This window comes from Pseudorasbora parva, chromosome 8 (genome assembly GCF_024679245.1).
Source record: "Pseudorasbora parva isolate DD20220531a chromosome 8, ASM2467924v1, whole genome shotgun sequence".
Lineage (NCBI taxonomy): Eukaryota > Metazoa > Chordata > Actinopteri > Cypriniformes > Gobionidae > Pseudorasbora > Pseudorasbora parva.
Genome location: NC_090179.1, coordinates 28,118,156 through 28,138,813, shown reverse-complemented (window position 1 = coordinate 28,138,813; position 20,658 = coordinate 28,118,156). Strand labels below are relative to the sequence as shown.

General features: G+C 39.0%; 1 protein-coding gene across 1 annotated transcript in view; it reads right to left on the bottom strand.

The window, feature by feature from the left end:
• Window positions 1-592: 592 nt before the first annotated feature.
• The window catches only part of taok1a (TAO kinase 1a), a 28,117-nt gene continuing 8,051 nt past the window's right edge, over window positions 593-20,658 (bottom strand). Inside the window, exons 2-20 of the mRNA XM_067450605.1 lie at window positions 12,810-13,054; window positions 12,616-12,687; window positions 9,115-9,216; window positions 8,932-8,977; window positions 8,672-8,768; window positions 8,000-8,113; window positions 7,619-7,710; window positions 7,452-7,545; window positions 7,283-7,364; window positions 6,264-6,431; window positions 5,927-6,145; window positions 5,141-5,272; window positions 4,750-4,986; window positions 4,528-4,656; window positions 4,251-4,454; window positions 3,880-4,119; window positions 2,360-2,572; window positions 2,082-2,264; window positions 593-1,483 (exon numbers count right to left, since the gene is read on the bottom strand). Of these exons, the coding sequence (XP_067306706.1) occupies window positions 965-1,483; window positions 2,082-2,264; window positions 2,360-2,572; window positions 3,880-4,119; window positions 4,251-4,454; window positions 4,528-4,656; window positions 4,750-4,986; window positions 5,141-5,272; window positions 5,927-6,145; window positions 6,264-6,431; window positions 7,283-7,364; window positions 7,452-7,545; window positions 7,619-7,710; window positions 8,000-8,113; window positions 8,672-8,768; window positions 8,932-8,977; window positions 9,115-9,216; window positions 12,616-12,687; window positions 12,810-12,941 (3,075 nt within the window). The 5' untranslated portion in view covers window positions 12,942-13,054 and the 3' untranslated portion in view covers window positions 593-964. The remainder of the gene's footprint in view (window positions 1,484-2,081; window positions 2,265-2,359; window positions 2,573-3,879; window positions 4,120-4,250; window positions 4,455-4,527; window positions 4,657-4,749; window positions 4,987-5,140; window positions 5,273-5,926; window positions 6,146-6,263; window positions 6,432-7,282; window positions 7,365-7,451; window positions 7,546-7,618; window positions 7,711-7,999; window positions 8,114-8,671; window positions 8,769-8,931; window positions 8,978-9,114; window positions 9,217-12,615; window positions 12,688-12,809; window positions 13,055-20,658) is intronic.

Below are 20,658 nucleotides of genomic sequence, written 5' to 3'. Positions count from 1 at the left end.
AGGCTGTCTGGCCATAACAAGGTTTCTTAATGCAAGTACATGGAAATATGACTGGATTTGTGCTTGCTTGCACAATTTAAAATCCTAAACTCTGCAAAAGCACACTGCTTGGGCCCCACTGACCTTTACATGACGACTAAACATGACTATAGGTCTGTAAAGTATTATCAAAAAGAAACTAATGAAATGTGTATTTTTTTTCACATTATTTTCTGGAAAAATACAGTACTTGATGTAGGCAAACTCCTAAATCTTCTCAGGAAATCGTCAAACTTAAAAATCAACAGATTCGCCGGCTCTCTTCCTAACACAGACACTACAAATACTGCACACAGTCAATCCATCTTGATTTTAAACCCAATTTTTTTGTCCTAAGAGTATGACAGCAGGCTGACAGCTTAGATTGTATTCTTACATAATCATTTCGAATTTATTTGCAAATATTTTGAATTATGGCCAATGTCTCTTTTCAACATACTTTTGGTTAATGAATCCCCAAATTAAGTGGAGTAAAGCTAAATCAATAAACATTTATTTTATTTATATATATATATATATATATATATTATTCTTAACAATATTATTAATATTATATAATAATCTATATTATTTTCTTTTTCTTCTTTTTCTATCTCTTTATAATATTAGCAAGAAATGAATCTTCATCAAGTGAGCTTTAAATCAGACTAGTGTTTTTGACTCTAGCTCTGCATGGCTGTCAAACAAGCTTCATGCAAAGTTGGAATATCTTTTGACCTGAGTGATATTTACTATAGTTTACATGCATATCTGCATGTAGGGAAAGTGAAATGAGAGAGAGTGAGAGGGAGAATAGGAAGAGACGGAGGTGGGTAGACGAGTACAGTTAGCTCTGTTCTCTGTGCCAGTCTGTAGTGTGGGCCAGTGCGTTCCCCTACCCTGTGTGTGTTTTGTGTGTGCAGGGTTGGCACAAACGCACTGGTGTCTATGTAAAGGACAGGTGCGAACCGTTGGATATCTGAGATGTGATGCTGGTGCTCCTACTCATGCCCTGCTCAGTGCGCCCCGCTGAGGTGGTCCTCCTAAGCGCCTGAGGGCTGTTCCGCATCCCCACACTGCTTTTTGGCATGGCCCCTGGAGGGCCTGAGGCGGAGTGACCCCACGGAGGAAGCCCACCTCCTGGCATGGCTTGGCCCCAGCCCTGCTGGGCCTGTGCTCCTCCCTGACTGGAGTGGTAATGGTGGCTGGCCCCTGAACCAGTGCTGCTGCCCCACTGTGTCCCCTGAGAGCCATCTGAGTGATGCTGATGGGGGATCCAACTGGCCGGGGCCCCAGGGAAGCTGTGGCTGAGGCCCTCAGGAGAGATGTTAGCCAACACCATGTTGCTAAAGCCCAAGCGCATGCTCTCGGAGTCGAAAGCCTCAATCTCTCGGGCCTGGCGCTCCAGCAGGCTACGGATACGCTCAGTGCGCTCGTTCTGCAAGGTAAACATCTCCTCTTCAATCTGTGAGACATAGCAGAAGACGGAGTAAAGTTTAATTATTAATATGGTTTTATATAAAGTTTAATGTAGAGTAGTCCAAACAATTTGGACACTTAAGGCATGATTAAACATGACTAGCAATGCATAAATATCAAATCATTATTGATAAATAATGATAATAATATAATCATAAAATAATAAATTGACAACATTAAATGAATTGTCCAAGTCCACTTTGGGACCACTGGAAAAAATAAAATGAAATAAAAATTGTTTTCTTAACAGTGTCTGTACAAATAGATCATGCAGCACTAGAAATTAAACAATAAAACATTTTCCAGTTTCATTTGGATTTTATTCCATTTCTCCATTCCACAATTGCTGCTGGTTTTGTATTTGTGTTGTATTTTTTTTTTTTTTTTCACGCACCTTGTTGGTTGTGTTGTGAAGTTTCATCAGAATAGCCCCAAAAGACATATATTCTATATTATAGAATTGATTTTACTCAGCTGCATGACCAAATATTTTACAATACTAAAACAAAGCTTTTTGATAAATATATATTTATACATATATATGAAAAAAACTGTGAAAGTGATTGTGTGTTTAAGTGTAGGACCTTGGTCTCCAGCAGGGCCCTCCGGAGAGACACTCTCTGCTCCAGCTCCTTCCTCTCTCGCTCCTGCTGGGCGTCCGTCTGCATCTTGATCTTACTCTGATACGCATTCAAAAGCTCCAACTCTTGCTGCAGCTGCATCCGCAGCACCTGACACTCTGCCTCCTGTGCCTCATCCAGGCGCAACTAAGAGAGAGCGAGATCATCGGTGTTATCTGATCAGGCGTTGATGGTGAAACAGTTTCAACATATTGTTTTTTTAGCTTATGTCTTTTACTCACAGCCTGTGTGGAGAGCATGTTGTTGATGGTGTGGTCGTATTGCTCGGCGAGGATGGCTAGTTTCCTGGTTTGCTCCTCCTTCAGTCTCTTCAGCATGGTCTTGTGTTCGGGTTTCGGCGTGTTCTCCAGCAGGTGATTTCGCAGGGCTTTGTACTGCCGGGTCTGGATCTTACATGTATCCTGGAACTGTTTCTTGATCTGGAGCTCTTTGGACTGTCAGTGAAACAACAAGATGGCAGAAACATCAGTAAACAGAATTAGTTAGAAAATAAATGAAGTAATTAGGGATGTGCAAAATGTTTCTTCAGGGGTGTTCAAAAAGGATGCATTCATGTGTTCAAAAATAGCTGGACTGAAGACAAAAGAATGAAATGGAATGCAGCGGTCCTCACTAATTAACTAGTTGGTTGGTGGATAGTAAGCTAATCAGGTAACACTTTATTTTAAGGTGTGGTAGTTACGTAGTGATTTATTTGAACGTTTTAGATCAACTATTAAAGTTGGGATTTTTTTTCTAATGAAAGAGTGTATTTCTTATATTTGTAATTTTAAAATGAACTAACTTTGATGCTGGCTTAAGAAAGCCTTCAAACTCTGGTCGCCCTGTGCAAAGCTATGGCAAATGTCATATCATAACAGCTCACTTGCGTTTGCGCGCTGTCTAAAACTAGGTTCGACAATCTGTCACAGAAAAAACAGCTTGCGAGCAGCTTGAAGTGCGATCTTTTCCCAATTGGTGTAAAATTACTTGAATGTTCAAACTGGCAAGCCTTTAAACCAGGGATGGGCAAACTCCTGGGGGACCACTGCCCTGCAGAGTTTAGTTCCAACCCTTATCAAACACACCTGAACCAGCTAATAAATCTCTTCAGGATTACTAGAAAGCTACAGACAGGTGAGTTTTATCAGGGGTTAAAGTTAAATGCTGCAGGGCAGTGGCCTTTAAACATACAATTGACAAACTTTTGTGAGGACGTAAGCAAAAGTGATCAAGCTTTGGGGTTTGTGCGCTTGTCTGTTTGTGCTGACTCGGAGACAGGCAAAGTCACATGACAACATTTGTGCAGTAGTATGTTTTTAATGGGAAAGTATTAACGGGATTAAAAAACGGAATAACCAACAAGGAAAATATTCATCATTTAGAGGTTTTGAATTTCGGTTTCGATTAGTTTAATCGTCCTGCTCAACCTAAATATTACTAGTACTTATTTGAGTAAGTACAATGTAATAATGTCACCATAAGATAGCAGACTAGTCAAAAATACATACAATAAATATGGGGAAATGGAAATAAATTCTAAAAAATATTCAACCTTACTAATCAACTAGTCGATTGTTGGACAACTAGCTAGCAGATTATTTTACACAAAATGAATAAGGGGAAAATAACTTTGAAACTAGTCGATCCATCCATAGATGCAATCAGCTGGGTCAAATTGTTAATGATCTAACTAATCTTTTTTTAATTATTTAATCAGTTCGGCTGCCATCCCATGACTGAAAAACTAGAGTGATTTTACCTTGAGACTCTTAGGCTGCTGTCGGACCTCCATGACGTGTTTGCGTCTGAGCTCCCTCTCCCTGCGCTTGTTGTACTCTAGCTGGTTTGTGAGCTCGGTTTGGTGCTGCAGGCGGATCTGCTCTGCACGCATCTTCTGGATAGTGCTCAGGTGCCTGAATTCCAGCTCCTGCATGGACTCATGGTGTCGGAGCAGCATGGCATGTTCCAGATCCTTCTGCGTCTGACGTTTGTTCAACTCCTGAGAACAGTTAAATGTCAGACTGATTTATGTCGCAAATTTCTGGCTCAGTTAAAAGCCCAAAACTTGAGACGTAAGGACAATTCAGATTTGTGAGTTTATATGTACATACAAACTCCCTGTCTGCTAACCTCTCTCATTAGATCTTGCTCCACATTGTGACGTGCGATGAGAATGCGCCGTTTGAACCTGCGACACTCAAGCTCCAGATACTGCCGCTGTCGGCGGAGTAGGTTGGCTTCCTCCTCTGCCTGGAAGTGCTGGAAGTTCTCCTTCTTCTTGGACAGCCACTCCTGCTTCTCCTTCTTTGGTGTGGACTGGTTCTCATTCAGCTCCTGCAATGAAAAATTGCAATAAATGGGAATGTGTAACAGAATTTATAGAGGCTGTCCAGAGTGGCTTCCTGACCTCTTTGAGCTGTTCCTTGCGCAGTTTATACTCGCGTTTCTGAGACTCCAGAAAGCTGTTAAGCTCCTTCTTCTGCTGGCTCTGAATGTGCTGCAGAAACTTCTTTTCGTCGTTGGTAAAAGTCTTGGACTGGTAGGGAGAATAATGCATTATAAACAGACCATCCATTCTGACTGTTCAATGTCTTTAACCTTAAATCTTTTGTATGAAATGTTTCAGTACATCTTTCTCCAACGTGCATTGGTGCTTCTTGATGAGTTTGTCCATCTCGGCAGCAAAGCTGTTCCTCTGATTCTCCAGTTCTTTGTCTAGCTTGAGTCTGTGCTCGTCCATCTCGCCCTTCAGCTTGTTCTCGAGGGCCAGAAGGTGTTTCTGGTGCTGTCTGCGCATACGTTTGTAGCCAGACATCTGCTCGCGCACCTCAGAGTCCTGCTCGTGCTCTTGAATCTGACGCGTCACCTAGAACACACAATGACAAGCACTTGACCAGCAGAACAGAAAGTAGCTTTTATACCTTAAGTGCTGTAGAATCAGTTAACTATTAAACTTGAAGTGATTGGAGAGAACACAGACTCTCTGACTCTGTTCTTGGGTGGTAATCTGTCTCTCTCACCAGGGAGGCTGTACGGATGGTGGCAAAGTGCTCTCGATTCCGGTACTGACGCCGTGGTGTCTGTGCTGGGGGAGACTGGGGCTCCGTGGGCTGTTTCTGAGCCTCTGTTTCTTCCTGGTAGCTTTCTTCCTCCTTCAAAAACATTAAGCATATTATTACCAAACAGGCCATGCGTATATGTTCGATGTGCTTTGGATTTCAAAGACAAACAACAGTTGCAAAGGTCTAACCACTTAAACTTACAGTTTAGTTTCCTGCATTAATACTTCAAGCATTTTAGTAACTTTGACTAATAAAACTTTCACTTAACTAATAATTTGATTAATCACATCCAAAGTATACATGTAATTAAGGACTATTTGCATGTATATAATGTGTGTGTGTGTGTGTGTATATATATATATATATATATATATATATATATATATATATATATATATATATATATATATATATATATATATATATATATATATATATATATATATTTAAAAAATTGGTCTTAAATACATGCATAGACAAACACAAATGTGTGTAGGTGATCAGAATTTCTGTCCATCCAAAAGTACTGTTTTTGTTTTCACACAAGTGAAAAAGGCAGTACCTAGTAAACACAAATTTAGTTGACTGTAAAAACACAAATGGTGTCAGCCAATCAGATTAGAGCTGGACAGATCGAGAAAGTGTATAAATTTGAAGTAATGGTGACTGACTGATGCATTTAATACAAAACAAGTCTGCAAAGAGAATAAATGTGAATGTAAATAGTGGACGTGCTGCACGAACCGGTTTGACATGAATCATGGAACTGTTGGGTATGATGGTTTGGTCTTTCTCCATCAGTAGGTCCACCTCACTCTTGTTGTCATCGGTGGCGTCTGTGGCATCAGGCAGGCTGTTAACTGAGCTGCTCTGTGAACTCGCGCTGATAGACATGCTAGGGATGGACTGGTTACTGCCCACACTGTTCACTGTGCCTGTGCGGCCAGCACTGTGCTCCACTTCCTACAACACATTAAATAAACAGAAACATCTCTTCATTACAAATATCCTGAAAGTGTTGAGGCAATGCATGTCTATAGACCTGAACAATAACTGTTACAATGCTGTTACAATAACTGACCTCCTCGTCGTCTGGGACCTCTGCCGCAGGGCCATTGTGGGCCTCCTGGAAGAGGATCTTTTTCATCTTGCGGTACTGCAGGTTGTCCAGCTCTCTCACAGCATCTTTGGTGCGCAGGATCAGGTCAATAAGCACTGACTCTGGCCGCTCGCGCTGGACAAATGCATGCTACACACAAGGTTATGATGATCAAAATAATGCTTTAAAAGAACCTGAGTGAGAATTTTTACTTTTAAATATTAGCAATTGACAGGTAAATGAACACATTTAACACACTTTGTAAATTCTCCTAATTTTGTTAACTAGATGGCTAGCATAGATGTAAACTACTGTTCAAAGGTTTAATGTCACTAAGATCTTTTTTTCAAGAAATTAATAATTTGACAAACAAACATCAATGTTTTCGACATTTGATATTGATAAGAAATGTTGCTTGAGCACCAAATCAGAATATTAGAATGATTTCTGAAGGATCGTGTGACACTGAAGACTGGATAAATAAATTACAGTTGAAAACTGTGTTCAAATAGAAAACAGTAGTTATTTTACATTGTAATCATATTTCACATTATTGCTGTATTTTTATCAAATAAATACAGCCTTAGTAAGCATAAGAGACTAGTTTTTTTAATTTTAGTTTTTTAAGAGATTATTTTTTAATATTAATCTGGGCTATGTTTTCCAAAAGCATTGTAAGCCTAAATTGATTGTAGAGACCATTGGTGGCAAGTGTTCTACACCGGTCAACTTAGGATTACGAGAAAAGCAGCCCTGAACTACTAGTTTGACCAGGCCAGCAAAAACTCTCTCTCTGTTTTCTTTTCCTTGTGTCACAGATGCGGAAAATCAGAGCATTAAGAATAACACTAAACAGCTAAAGTCATCAGAGGGCAGTGAAGAAAAAAAAGATCACATTAAAATAAATTAATTCTGACAGCGTCCCTGTACGGAAGTATCTTCTGGAAGAACTCACTGAACTCCATACTTCTGTTTGAACAGAAGTTCTGTTTGTAACTTACTTTTAGCAGTTCTTCAGAGTTGGGCCTGTCCTGGGGCAACTTCTGTAAGCATGAGTCCACAAAGTTTCTAAAGTAGTCCGTCCTGGAAAAAGAAAGAGCAGGATATTTCTCAATAACATAGCATTTATCTAGTGTTCATTAGCTTCCTCAACTCAAAGCTCTCACTCACCATTCAATGGATTGAAGGGATGGACTCTCATTCTGCGCGATATGGTATAAGGCACTCATTGCATTCATGTTGAAGAGAGGAGGTTTCCTTTCAGCTAGAGGAGAAAAAGACTATTAGAAATTATTAGAAAAAAATAAGTCTATATGAATCATATCATTTTATCTCACCTAATTCAATACAGGTTATTCCTAGAGACCAGATGTCAACCTTTCCATCATACTGACCCTCATCCATGGCCAGGATTACCTCTGGGGCCATCCTGAGATGGAAGCAAATATTGGAGAAAAACCGAAGATTTCAGTGTTATACAATATAAACAAACTAAAATAATATATTTTAATAGTTGCTGTACCTAGGCAGAATCTAAAAACAACAAAAACTTTTAAACAGAACTTTCAAAGCTTATAATCTCATTAACTCTGCAAACATTTAGGCTCTCCAGGCACGAACTGCAGACTTGCCTATGATTGATTCTTTTATATAGTTTGATGAGGTCTATGAAGTTCATAACTGTTGAAACTCTAAGAAATTAAAAATGTGCAACTCACCAATAAGGAGTCCCTACAAATGAATTAGCAGGCGAAGCGATAGAAGCAGAACCGAAATCTGCCAGCTTCACCTGTCCAGGCTCTGTGAGCAGGATGTTCCCAGCCTTGATATCCCTGTCAGACAGCAGGGCAAAAGGGTGAACGTACAAATATGAACATCACACTGCCCTGATTTAAGTCAACATTCAAAAGATGGCGATACATTATGTTTATCAACAGATTCAAATATAAGCAAGGCATGTTAGCCCGCAAATATCAATTTGATTGGATTAGACTGATGAACAAAATAAATTCTGACAAAAAAACAGTTCTAAAATAAACACTTTTGTCAATGGATAATACACATTTTATTTAAATATATTCACACACACACAATACTAATTTTGGAATAATAAAGTTTTTGAACATCTCTTTTGCTCTGTATTTATTTAATCATTATTGCAGTTTAAATTAACTGTTTTCTATTTCAATATATATTATATATATAAATTAATGAACATGGAATATTATATACATCCCTGGAAAAAAGAGACCAAAAATGAGACCACTTAACATGAATTTCTGAATGTTAAGTGGCCTCTTCATTTTTTCTAGAGCTGTATATGTGTGCATGTGTTTTAAATGTATAAAGCCAGATTAGGTACTACAAACTCCTCTAAACTTAGAACTCACCTGTGAATCATGTTGTGGGAGTGGAGGTACGCCAACCCCTGCAAAGCACCGTGAGTAATCGCTGCTATCTCCATCTCTTGTAAAGGTTTTTTGTGTACTGTAAGTAAAATAAATCTGGTTTATAGAGGTCTCTCTGGAGATAAACAAATACTTCCATAAATAAATGTATATTTTGCTTGTAAATGGAGGATGTATATAGAGGCCACATATCTTTGCGGCTAATCAGCGCATTAAGCAAGCATTAAAACATCCAAGCTTACCCTCGAGAAGATCTGAGGCGGAACCCAGACAGTACTCCATCACCAGCTAGAGAGACAGACACATTTCACAATGTATCCCACAAACATAAAGAACTAATTTAATTACATCATATGCAGAACTATCCCTGACATGGACTGTTGACAGAAAGCCACGTGAGCTGCTAGCAGGGTCAGATTTCTTACCCATGCTGTGTGCTCTCGCAGGTAGCATCCTTTGTATTCTATGCTGTTTGGATGCTTTATCCTCTGAAGGAATTTCACCTCCTTTATTATATCCTGCCATTTCTGGAAAAAAGATGAGAGTAGATTTAAAAGCAATCAGTGATGAATTAATACATGTGAAATACATGATGCGATATACAGTTGTTATGCAAGAAAAACTCCTTTCTGGGTAAGCAGGAGCAATCAAAATATTTTACCCTGCTTAGGAGCACAGGTTAAAAAGACATGATTTGTCATCAAAAAAGAATTTTAAAAATAGGTATTTCTGGTCTTTTTTTGAAAGATTGAAGTCAGATAATCGGTGAATGGATCATTTTCTTTTTGTTTCCTGGCTAGAAGAATGCTCCTCTGTCTATAAGGGAGCTTTCACACTTGGTTCGATTGCCTGGACAACTTGAGTTTGATTGCTCCCCCCTCCCCCACCGGACTGTGTTCATATTATATTATTTGCACCGGGGTTCGTTTGCGTCATCAAAGCAGCAGCTGTTTACCCGATTGCTTAGTAGCGAGCGTGAAGGCGGCGAAATGCATAGCGTTGCTCTAGTGACTTTTTTATTTTTGTTTTTGAACCATTGGTTTTGTTACCAAAGCTTCATGTAATGGCACTTGTGTCTATCAGGCGGCAACCTCCCGCAATCTCTCTTGAAGCCAATACGGAAGTAATGTAAACTGCAATTCCTCAAATGGCCATTAGGGACAGGCCCCAGAAAGGAGCAGAATCTAATTGAGCCCCATGTTAAAATTCCCAGCTTTACAGCAGAAAAAAAACATGTTTACAGCCTGGTACAAATTGTGGTTTTGGCCTATATGGCTAATTTTGACCTTCATGACAACTGTGAGGGGGGTGATTTTTTTACAGGTGGATAGCCATATATCCGCTGTCTGTTAGTCATTGCGTCACCTAAGCTTCGCCTACATCTCTCCTTTTTGCCCATTTTTTGTTATCTGAGCGTGACACGCGATGACTCGCTCACAAGATGGCAACGCCCAGCTCGCCCCTACTTTAAGCTTCAGAACGGCTTATCAGAATCCTATGGGTGACGTCACGGACACTACGTCCATATTGTTTTACAGTCTATGGTATCTATCTGTCGCAAATGCACTGCAAAGGCTTTATAGAACGTTAAAGGCGAGCAGAAATGAGATCTACAGCTCTCTGCTTACAGTATGTCAGTCAGTGACGCCCGTCAGGTAAATGAGTGAAACACACACAAAAAAACACACATTTTTATCAAATCATACGTCATTAATAGCGGTTCACTTCCGTGATTTAGTACGATTGCGTTCACATCAGCAGCGAACCGCAGACTACACACACACACACACACACACACACACATATACAGGTCCTTCTAAAAAAATTAGCATATTGTGATAAAGTTCATTATTTTCCATAATGTAATGATAAAAATTAAACTTTCATATATTTTAGATTCATTGCACACCAGCTGAAATATTTCAGGTCTTTTTATTGTTTTAATACTGATGATTTTGGCATACAGCTCATGAAAACCCAAAATTCTCAAAAAATGTGCATTTCATGAATAGGTTCTCTAAACGAGCTATTAACCTAATCATCTGAATCAACTAATTAACTCTAAACACCTGCAAAAGATTCCTGAGACTTTTAAAAACTCCCAGCCTGGTTCATTACTCAAAACCGCAATCATGGGTAAGACTGCCGACCTGACCCTGTCCAGAAGGCCATCATTGACACCCTCAAGCAAGAGGGTAAGACACAGAAAGACATTTCTGAACGAATAGGCTGTTCCCAGAGTGCTGTATCAAGGCACCTCAGTGGGAAGTCTGTGGGAAGGACAAAGTGTGGCAAAAAACGCTGCACAACGAGAAGAGGTGACCGGACCCTGAGGAAGATTGTGGAGAAGGACCAATTCCAGACCTTGGGGGACCTGCGGAAGCAGTGGACTGAGTCTGGAGTAGAAACATCCAGAGCCACCGTGCACAGGCGTGTGCAGGAAATGGGTTACAGGTGCCGCATTCCTCAGGTCAAGCCACTTTTGGGCTACAGAGAAGCAGCACTGGACTGTTGCTCAGTGGTCCAAAGTACTTTTTTCGGATGAAAGCAAATTTTGCATGTCATTCGGAAATCAAGGTGCCAGAGTCTGGAGGAAGACTGGGGAGAAGGAAATGCCAAAATGCCTGAAGTCCAGTGTCAAGTACCCACAGTCACTGATGGTCTGGGGTGCCATGTCAGCTGCTGGTGTTGGTCCACTGTGTTTTATCAAGGGCAGGGTCAATGCAGGCTATCAGGAGATTTTGGAGCACTTCATGCTTCCATCTGCTGAAAAGCTTTATGGAGATGAAGATTTTGTTTTTCAGCACGACCTGGCACCTGCTCACAGTGCCAAAACCACTGGTAAATGGTTTACTGACCATGGTATTACTGTGCTCAATTGGTCAGCCAACTCTCCTGACCTGAACCCCATAGAGAATCTGTGGGATATTGTGAAGAGAAAGTTGAGAGACGCAAGACCCAACACTCAGGATGAGCTTAAAGCCGCTATCGAAGCATCCTGGGCCTCCATAACACCTCAGCAGTGCCACAGGCTGATCGCCTCCACGCCACGCCGCATTGAAGCAGTCATTTCTGCAAAAGGATTCCCGACCAAGTATTGAGTGCATAACTGAACATAATTATTTGAATGTTGACTTTTTTTGTAATAAAAACAATTTTCTTTTATTGGTCGGATTAAATATGCAATTTTTTTGAGATAGGAATTTTGGGTTTTCATGAGCTGTATGCCAAAATCATCAGTATTAAAACAATAAAAGACCTGAAATATTTCAGTTGGTGTGCAATGAATCTAAAATATATGAAAGTTTAATTCGTATCATTACATTATGGAAAATAATGAATTTTATCACAATATGCAAATTTTTTGAGAAGGACCTGTATACATAAAATATAAATGATATATATATATATAATTTTTTTATTTTTTACATATTGCCCGTTTTACATTTGAGCCCCTGCCCCTGAAAAAGTCTCTGCATGTCCCTGGTTACAGCCCTCCACAGTGTTATTGTAGTATTATATACTATTTAAGTATTTGTTGAATATTTTGAATTGTATTTGAGTATAAATTGAGTATACATAATAATTTTTTATGTGCTTTTGTCATTTTATTAATTCTATTTATCTTTTTCAGTTTTAATCATTTTAGTTTAATCAAAGTTTTTCCATTTTATATTTATTTTTTATTTCAACTTTCTTATAATAAACAAAAATACGTTTTAGTTAACAATAACAACATTGTTATATTTTAACAGTTCTACAGGTGAATAGAAAAAAAACTATGCATCAGAGCTCTGATTAAATAATGACTCATGGGATATGCATAGGCTACAGTCTGGAGCTTCACATGCGTAATCATGAGTAATATCTCAACTCAGAACTCTTAAGCACTCAGAATGTGCTTAACATGAAAAAATAGGACTCACCTCATTGGACTGTTTTCCACTATAGGACATTTTCTTGATGGCCACCACCTCTGAGGTCCGCACATCCCGTGCCTGTAAAAATAAATGAACACAAATTCAGTAGATGTACAATTGTGACTTCAATGCTTCCTCGCAACCTAAAATAAACTACCAGAGTTTAAAAGCCATTTTCTTGGGAGTAGAAAAGTACTCACAAAGTATACAGCACCGAAGCTGCCATGACCGATCTCCCTCAGGTCTGAGAAGAGTTTTTCGGGGTCTTCTTTAAAAAAGAGATCTGCGATGTCGGGGTCTTTCAGACTCCCCGCGCGAACAGCGTTGGGCATGCTGGGAGGGGGCGGGGCCAAGGCCGCAGCAGCCAGTCACTATCTGGGTCTGCGACACGACAGCCCCCACTGATGGCTCATCTGCAAGACAGTGGCCTCATATGGACCAAAACCTGAGAGAGAGAGAGAGAGAGAGAGAGAGAGAGAGAGAGAGAGAGAGAGAGAGAGAGAGAGAGAGAGAGAGAGAGAGAGAGAGAGAGAGAGAGAGAGAGAGAGAGAGAGAAAGAGAGAGAGAGAGAGAGAAATATTATTTTAATATTAAACATATGCAGAATATTACTGAAAATTCTAGGATAATTTTAAAAAAAAATACTAAATCCCATATTTTCAATGGTGATGTCTGGGCTGCACTGTATAGGTATATGACAACACTCCTGTGCTAAGAGGTATGTATTAACAGAAAAGGGATATAATAAAAAAAAAATCTGTTCATTAGGCAACTCTAAGAAAAACTGTGCTCAAACTGCAGTTTGCAGCAAAATACCCCAGGCTGGTTTGCGCATTACAGTAGATGTGGTCACTGAGCTTAAAAGTGAGTTCCTTTTGTCAGGCTAAGAGAGGGAGAGAGGAAGTGTGCAGGAGACAACCAAGAGCTGCAGTCATAACACCAGTGGCCCTCCCATTCTTACAAACACAGATTTTGGGCCCGTTTCCACGACACTGTTTTTCGTATGCGTATTAGCTGTTCATTTACACGACAATGCAGGTTTGGGGGCCTGACAATGCAAACCTTTGAAAAGAGGTTTCAAATTGCACGTTATCCTATCCGGTTGTTAAGTCTGATTAAAACGGTCCGTGATGTCATGTGCATGCGTATTACGTAATCAGTCAATAGGGACATAGTATTTCTTCACAAAGTAACATCACCACTAACTATTGGCCTGGCATGTACAATAGTTTATAGTTTTTTTACGGATCCACGCGAACGCGGATCATTTTGACAGTGCTGTTGCCTAGTACCCAGAGAGTCAAACTCCTGAATGACCCACAGCCCTCAGCTTCCTCTTCCAGCCTCCTGCACTATTTAAATTCATTCTGACCACATAATATCAAGCCATCCTTACACAGCTGACCAGTCAATCATTTTCATTTTCAGTTCAAAATGTGTTTTAACGATTCAAAATCAGTTTATTTGTCACCACTCAAATCCCACTCCACAAGTCTCTACAAGGCACCTTTTATGCATATTATATATATATATATATATATATATATATATATATATATATATATATATATATATATATATATATATATATATATATATATATATATATATTAGAATTAATTTATAAAATAATGCGACGTGCTAATTCATATACAGTAGGGCTGTGCAATATATCAAAACTATCTAAATATCACAAATGTACATATCGCAATGGCACACGTTGACGTATTTAGCAGAGCATAGACTGGGCACACACGACTGTGACTTGCTTGATGTTAAAAAGAGTTTCTCAATGTAATAACTAAACAACTCCTTGCAGTCTTGCACTGTCTGCGAAACGTGCGCACAAGCGCACCTGTGATCCCTTTAGTTCTGTTTCGTGCCATGTTACACACTCAAACTGTCAATACACACATTTATGTCAAAACGGCTGTCTTGATGAGTATTCATGTAAACCCAGTGGGTTATGCTTTAAGTGAACGATATCAGTTGGGGAAAGAAACCGAATGCGTGTCAATAGGATCCGTGAATCAGCTATTAAGGTGACAGGCGGCTAAACAAACAAACAACAAACAAACAAGAAAATCACTCAGTGCTCTTGGCTGAATAACCTTTGTAGCTTTATTATGTATCAGTGCATATTTAATTCATATGAAGTCTACTGTTTTTACTTTTTAAAATTTGTTAAATAACAAACACACACACACACAGACACACACACAGACACACACACACACACACACACACACAATATCGCATTATTTAACAAGGTATATCAAATCGCATTATTCTTCTATATCGCACAGCCCAACTGTTTTCAACAATAAGGAATGTTTCTTGGGCACCAGATCAGCATATTAGAATAATTTCTGAAGGATCATGTGACACTGAAGACTGAAGTAATGATGCTGAAAATTGTCTGATAGAGATAATCATGATTTATATAACATAGACAGAGACAGAAATATCCAGCTTCATCTGATGCAGGTGGAGTGGTTTACTGGCGAGAGAGGCTGTTGTTAATAATCGGAGTGTCAGAGCAGTCAAGCACACTCCGGCCAAAACTCAGCTTCCAGCACCGGCTCCCATCTAAAGCCCAGCAACAACCAGCACATCAGTTTCCATGGCAACAGCAGCTCTTAGCCAATGGCCAAGAAGCTGCAAACTACCCTCTCAGAACACCCTCTCGAATGATGTTTATCTGCTTACGTGCATGACTGACTAACTGACAGAGCGATATAATGAGAGACATCATGACACCTGGTTCACAGCTGCACGCATCTGAACTGAATCATTCCAGATAGACGCACCTTATAATCTTTCTGTTGAGAATTTCTTCAGCTCCGCTGCGTCACGGTTACTAACATCCGTCACTATTCCAAATGCAAACCCCGGGAGTTATGCATAACTATGTCACCTTGTCCATGATTAGCCAGACTTCTGGACTGACACGCAGGATGGAGTGAACAGCTAAAATACATAAAACATAGACTTCACATTGTCAGTCCAAATGCGATTATTTGTGATCTGATTAAAATCTGTTCTAAATGATTGACTGTCCACCAGTGGCGGAGCCAGAATTTCTTCATAGAGGTGGCTGGGTAGGGGCCAGCAACCAGTCTGAGGTGTAACAGAAATCTTCATTATTTTAACATAGAAATTTGTTTGTCTATAATGTACTAGACTGTTTTGGCGCCTACAACACAACTGAATAGTTAATTTGTACTTAATTAGGGGCAAAGCACAGAAGGTTTGTATTGTATAAGTTGGCTTTCCTATAATTATTATTATTCCGCTCCTGAGTCTATGGCAAGCCACAGAACCGCTTGCGGGAAAGTTATGAAATTTGGCACACTGATAACCCAGAAACAAAATAAGGGCTAGAAATAAAATAAGGGTTAGGCCAAAAGTGGCCAGGGACAGTTCCCCCCAAAAAAGGAAAACCTGATCTCATTATTATTTACTCACCCTCATCATGTTGTTCTAACCAAGACTTTACTTTTTCTTTGAAAGTAAAATAAGATATTTTGAAGAATGTTTAAACATGTTTTTGTCCATAAAATTAAAGTCAGCGGGGTCCAAAACAACATTAGCTGTTTCCATCCACCGAATTATATGCACATTTTGGGATACTGCATAAAAAAGGAAACCAAGATGTGCATGAATTCTAAAAATGCACAATAAAAACACATGTGCTCAATCGAGGCAGATACTCTTGAGCATAAACTACAATAGAAACACTATGATTTAATAAATCCCTTGATGCACAACAACAACCTCATGTGACTTTGCCTCAAAAGTGACTGTGATAACTAACCGGACTAATTAGTGGACCAATTTCATTGCACATCATCTCAAATGTTGGTGTGATCATTCTGAAATGCCTGAACCATCAGAATGATTTTGTATAATGACCACCCAGAAGTGTCTCACATGATTGCATTCATAAACACCACGCTCGAACACAAGATAACAAGACATTGTTTATTGCATTTCATCTGTGCACAAGATGCAAATAATTTATGATATAAGAATATATATAATTTCTCAGGAAGTGATAAAGCGCTGCTTTATTCGCAAAAGCTTTATATGATATTCCAATTTTGCGCCCAAACTTCACATAAAAATAGCTACAGATTCAAAAAACACAGACATATTTTAAAATACCATCTTTTTGTCTTCTTTTTAGTACAGCTGACTGATATATCAGCCGAAATTTGGCTTTTTTAAATATCGGCATTGGCCTATAATGTTTTTCTGTTTGCCCGATGTGGTGGAAGTGGGAGTGTGGGACTTTTATTTTTTGATGGCATGCCGAGCTTTATTTTGATAGTGTTGCCTGAGCACACAGCACTTCCATTCACCTTCATTAGTTATGTCCTGCATCCCAATTTGCATACTATCCATACTATATTCGAAAATAGAATTAGTATGTCCCAAATCGTAGTATGTTGAAAAGAGTATTCCAAAAATACCCGGATTGTCTACTATTTCCGGTCAGAATTTGAAGTGCGGATCGACGCACGCTGACTCTAACGGCTGATATTGCCCACAACCCATTGCGAGTTGGACGAGAATTCGATTAGAACTACAAATGCGGATAAAAAGTGTTAAAAAACTACAAACATGGAATAAATAGATAGAACTTGTCTTTATTTGAAAAAAATAAGATTCCTAGTGCACACAAACTTATTAGATTAGCCTTCAGAGCTAATCATTGGTTACGATGTTTACTTCCTTTTATTAATATTTTTTACAACAATTTCTTGATTCGTGAAAAAATCCTGTAATATGATTACAAAATCAAGAAGTTGCAATCTAAAGCAAGCCTGTTTAATTTAGAGATTTATTTTCAATTCATTTACAAATAATTTATTTATAATTTATTAACTATATAAAGGCTTTATATTGGCCATTAGATTGCCCTCTAAGATATCGGACACTAGTCACTTAAAGGAAATAATTATACATTTTTTTATGATTACATGATCCTGGGTGACACATCCTCAGGAAACAGAACATGAGGATGAGTAAATGATGACAGAAATTTGTGCAGTGTCCCTTTAAGATAGTTATGTTGATAACAGCAAACAATGTTATAATTCATCTATACACTCTCATTAATAACCATGTTGTCATAGTTGTGAAAACAGCCTGCATTCCCACTGTGTGCTTTATTAGTAAACACCATCAAACTATAGCCACATAATGACCTCATTCTAAAATAGTGCCTGCTTTGTTGCTGGAGCTCATTGGGTTCTGGCCGCCGCTCCCCCCTCAGAGAGATGCTCAGATGATCGGCTACACAGACACAATGCTCAGAGCTCAGGGCTGATGTCTCAGTCACAAGACCGGCCTGAGTGCTGGCCTCCCACCACACCAGCTGCCTCACACTCTCTCTGCCCACACACACACACACACACCAATCAACCCACTCAGCTCACACCATCCCGTTCACCTTTACAAAGCATGAGCAGTATAGGTGCAGAGCTGACAGATACACCAACTATATCTGAAAATGCTCAGAGTCTGTGGGCCAAATCACGAAGGGTTTCAGGCATTTTGAAGGGTTGAATTTATATAAATATATAAATATATGACATGATGGATCCATGCTCTAATTCTGTTTACTCTACCATCTGAATGTCTTAACAGAAATCGAGACTCATCAGACCAGGCAACATTTTTCCAGTCTTCAACTGTCCAATTTTGGTGAGCTTGTGCAAATTGTAGCCTCTTTTTCCTATTTTGAGTGGAGGTGAATGGTACCCGGTGGGGTCTTCTGCTGTTGTAGCCTATCCGCCTCAAGGTTGTGTGTGTTGTGGCTTCACAAATGCTTTGCTGTATACCTCCTATCAAGCAAGCTTCCCTCAGCATCTAAAGCTGAAGAAATGGGCAATTACAACTGTATTCCTGCAAGCAGTAAGTAGTGATTTATCCACTTATTGACTGTTTAAACAATTTCTAATTTAATTGAAAATTTCTTAGAGACGGCATTGTCTAGATAACACAAGATACGAGTACAGTAACAATAGGAAACTCCAAGTACCATACAAAACTAAATAGTGTGTCTAATGACAAAGGTTACTATTATTTTGTATTACAAAATACAACCGTAGATACGCATGTCATTCTACTTTAGTTTCTTACAGATCGCTCACTCAATCCGTCTCGCTAACGTCACCTTCTCCACCATAAAAGTTAAAAGATAGTCATTCGACAAGGCTTCTATTCATTTTGTAAAAAATATATATTTATATTTTTGAGAATTGCAGTATGATGTTTTTGCATGCTTGTATTTCAGAGTACATCACAGTTACTGTGTAGCCTACATTGTGACTAACGTTATATAAACATGCAATATCGTTGACGAAAAAAGACGAGTCTAAAATGTAGTTTAAAAAACCAAAACCAAAACCAGTGTTTTTTTTTCACATTTTGTCGGGGGGAAAAGAAGAGCGTTTGAGTGTTCGTGTTTGCTGTCTCCAGATTTCAGTCATTTAAATCACCCAATCTGAGCTTTTCTGTGAAAAGAACACGTATAATTTCCGGTGTTTTACCTAAACGTGCAATCTGGCAACCATATTCACGCAAGCGCTCTCTCTCACACACGCGCGGATGATCTGAAAACACCAATAAACAAGTAAGCTGCATTTTTATCAATCTCCATTTGAGATTTTCTGCTTAAAGTGTCATTCAGTCGGTCTGTGTTGTATCAGGACGGTCAGGACTCACAGTCCGCTTCTCTGAACAACTGAACTTGTGTGAGGTGCTGAAATAAGCTAATCAGAGCAGAGCTCAACATTAAATTATTGGGTAAAGAAAATATATATATGCTGCATTTATTTAATTAAAAATGCAGTAAAAAACGTAATACAGTGAAATATTATTCTGATGTACATAGGGCTGGGCGATATGACGAAATATATCGTCTGGACGATAGAAAATGTCTATCGTTTTATATAAGGCTCTATCGCTTACGCCACGATAAGGCGTTTATGGCAGAATTTTACGTCAAGATGCACCTCACGCCACGGCTTGCCCATGCACGCTGCAATACATAAACAAACATGAAGGAAGACGGTAGTAGACGCGGTTCAGACCAGGGTAATTCTCAGAGTAATTATGCCAGAATAGTGGCATAAGCGCTCAAAACAAACTTCAGACACAGACGCTGCAACGGGCTTTTACGCGTGGCACACCATATAGCCATATATTGAAATATTTTAATGGCAGGTGTAGGGATGGCGAAAACTAAACATTTTCTTGACCGACCACCGAGCCTCATTAGCCGGTTGAAACCGGTTAACCGATTAGTTTAAAATATGCTGCGCTATTTGAAATAACACCCACGAGCCACGCTCCCTCTGTCTCTCTCTCGCTCTCACACACCAGGGATGGAAATTAACTTTTTTGTCCACCGGCCACTGTGGCTGGTGGATTTCAAAATCTACCAGCCACTCAACGTTTTTACCAGCCACTTTCTTGTTTATAACCAACAATGTGTAACTGCACGTGAAAATTAATACTACAAGCTCTACAATACTTAAGCTGTTTATTTAATCTCAAATCTCAATGAAATACTGACATTTTTTCACTCTTATACACACACAAACCATGAACTGATATACATTTCATTAAATGAGTAGGGCTCTATGTTCTCTCTCTTTTTTTTTTTTTACCTGGATGTGGCATTTGGATGATTCTTTTATGGCTTCCAGTTTTAGGTTTTTAGTACCAACAATGAAACTACTAGTTTTGGCATCTCCTGAAGCGTGTTGACGACATACCGAGCAGAACATTGTCAGTAGGGATGCATCGAAATAAAAATTCTTGGCTGAAACCGAAGCACTAAAAGAAATTATGCCAATTATCCATTGCATTTATGGCTAATGCTATGACTGAGTAACTTTACTAAAAATCAAGGCATTGCAATTGCATTAATTAATATTAAAGTTTCAAATAATAAATCAATTACAAATTATGCAAATATTTATTTAGCACATTGCAACATCAAACAGTATAAAATAAAATTCAAAGTAAAATGTT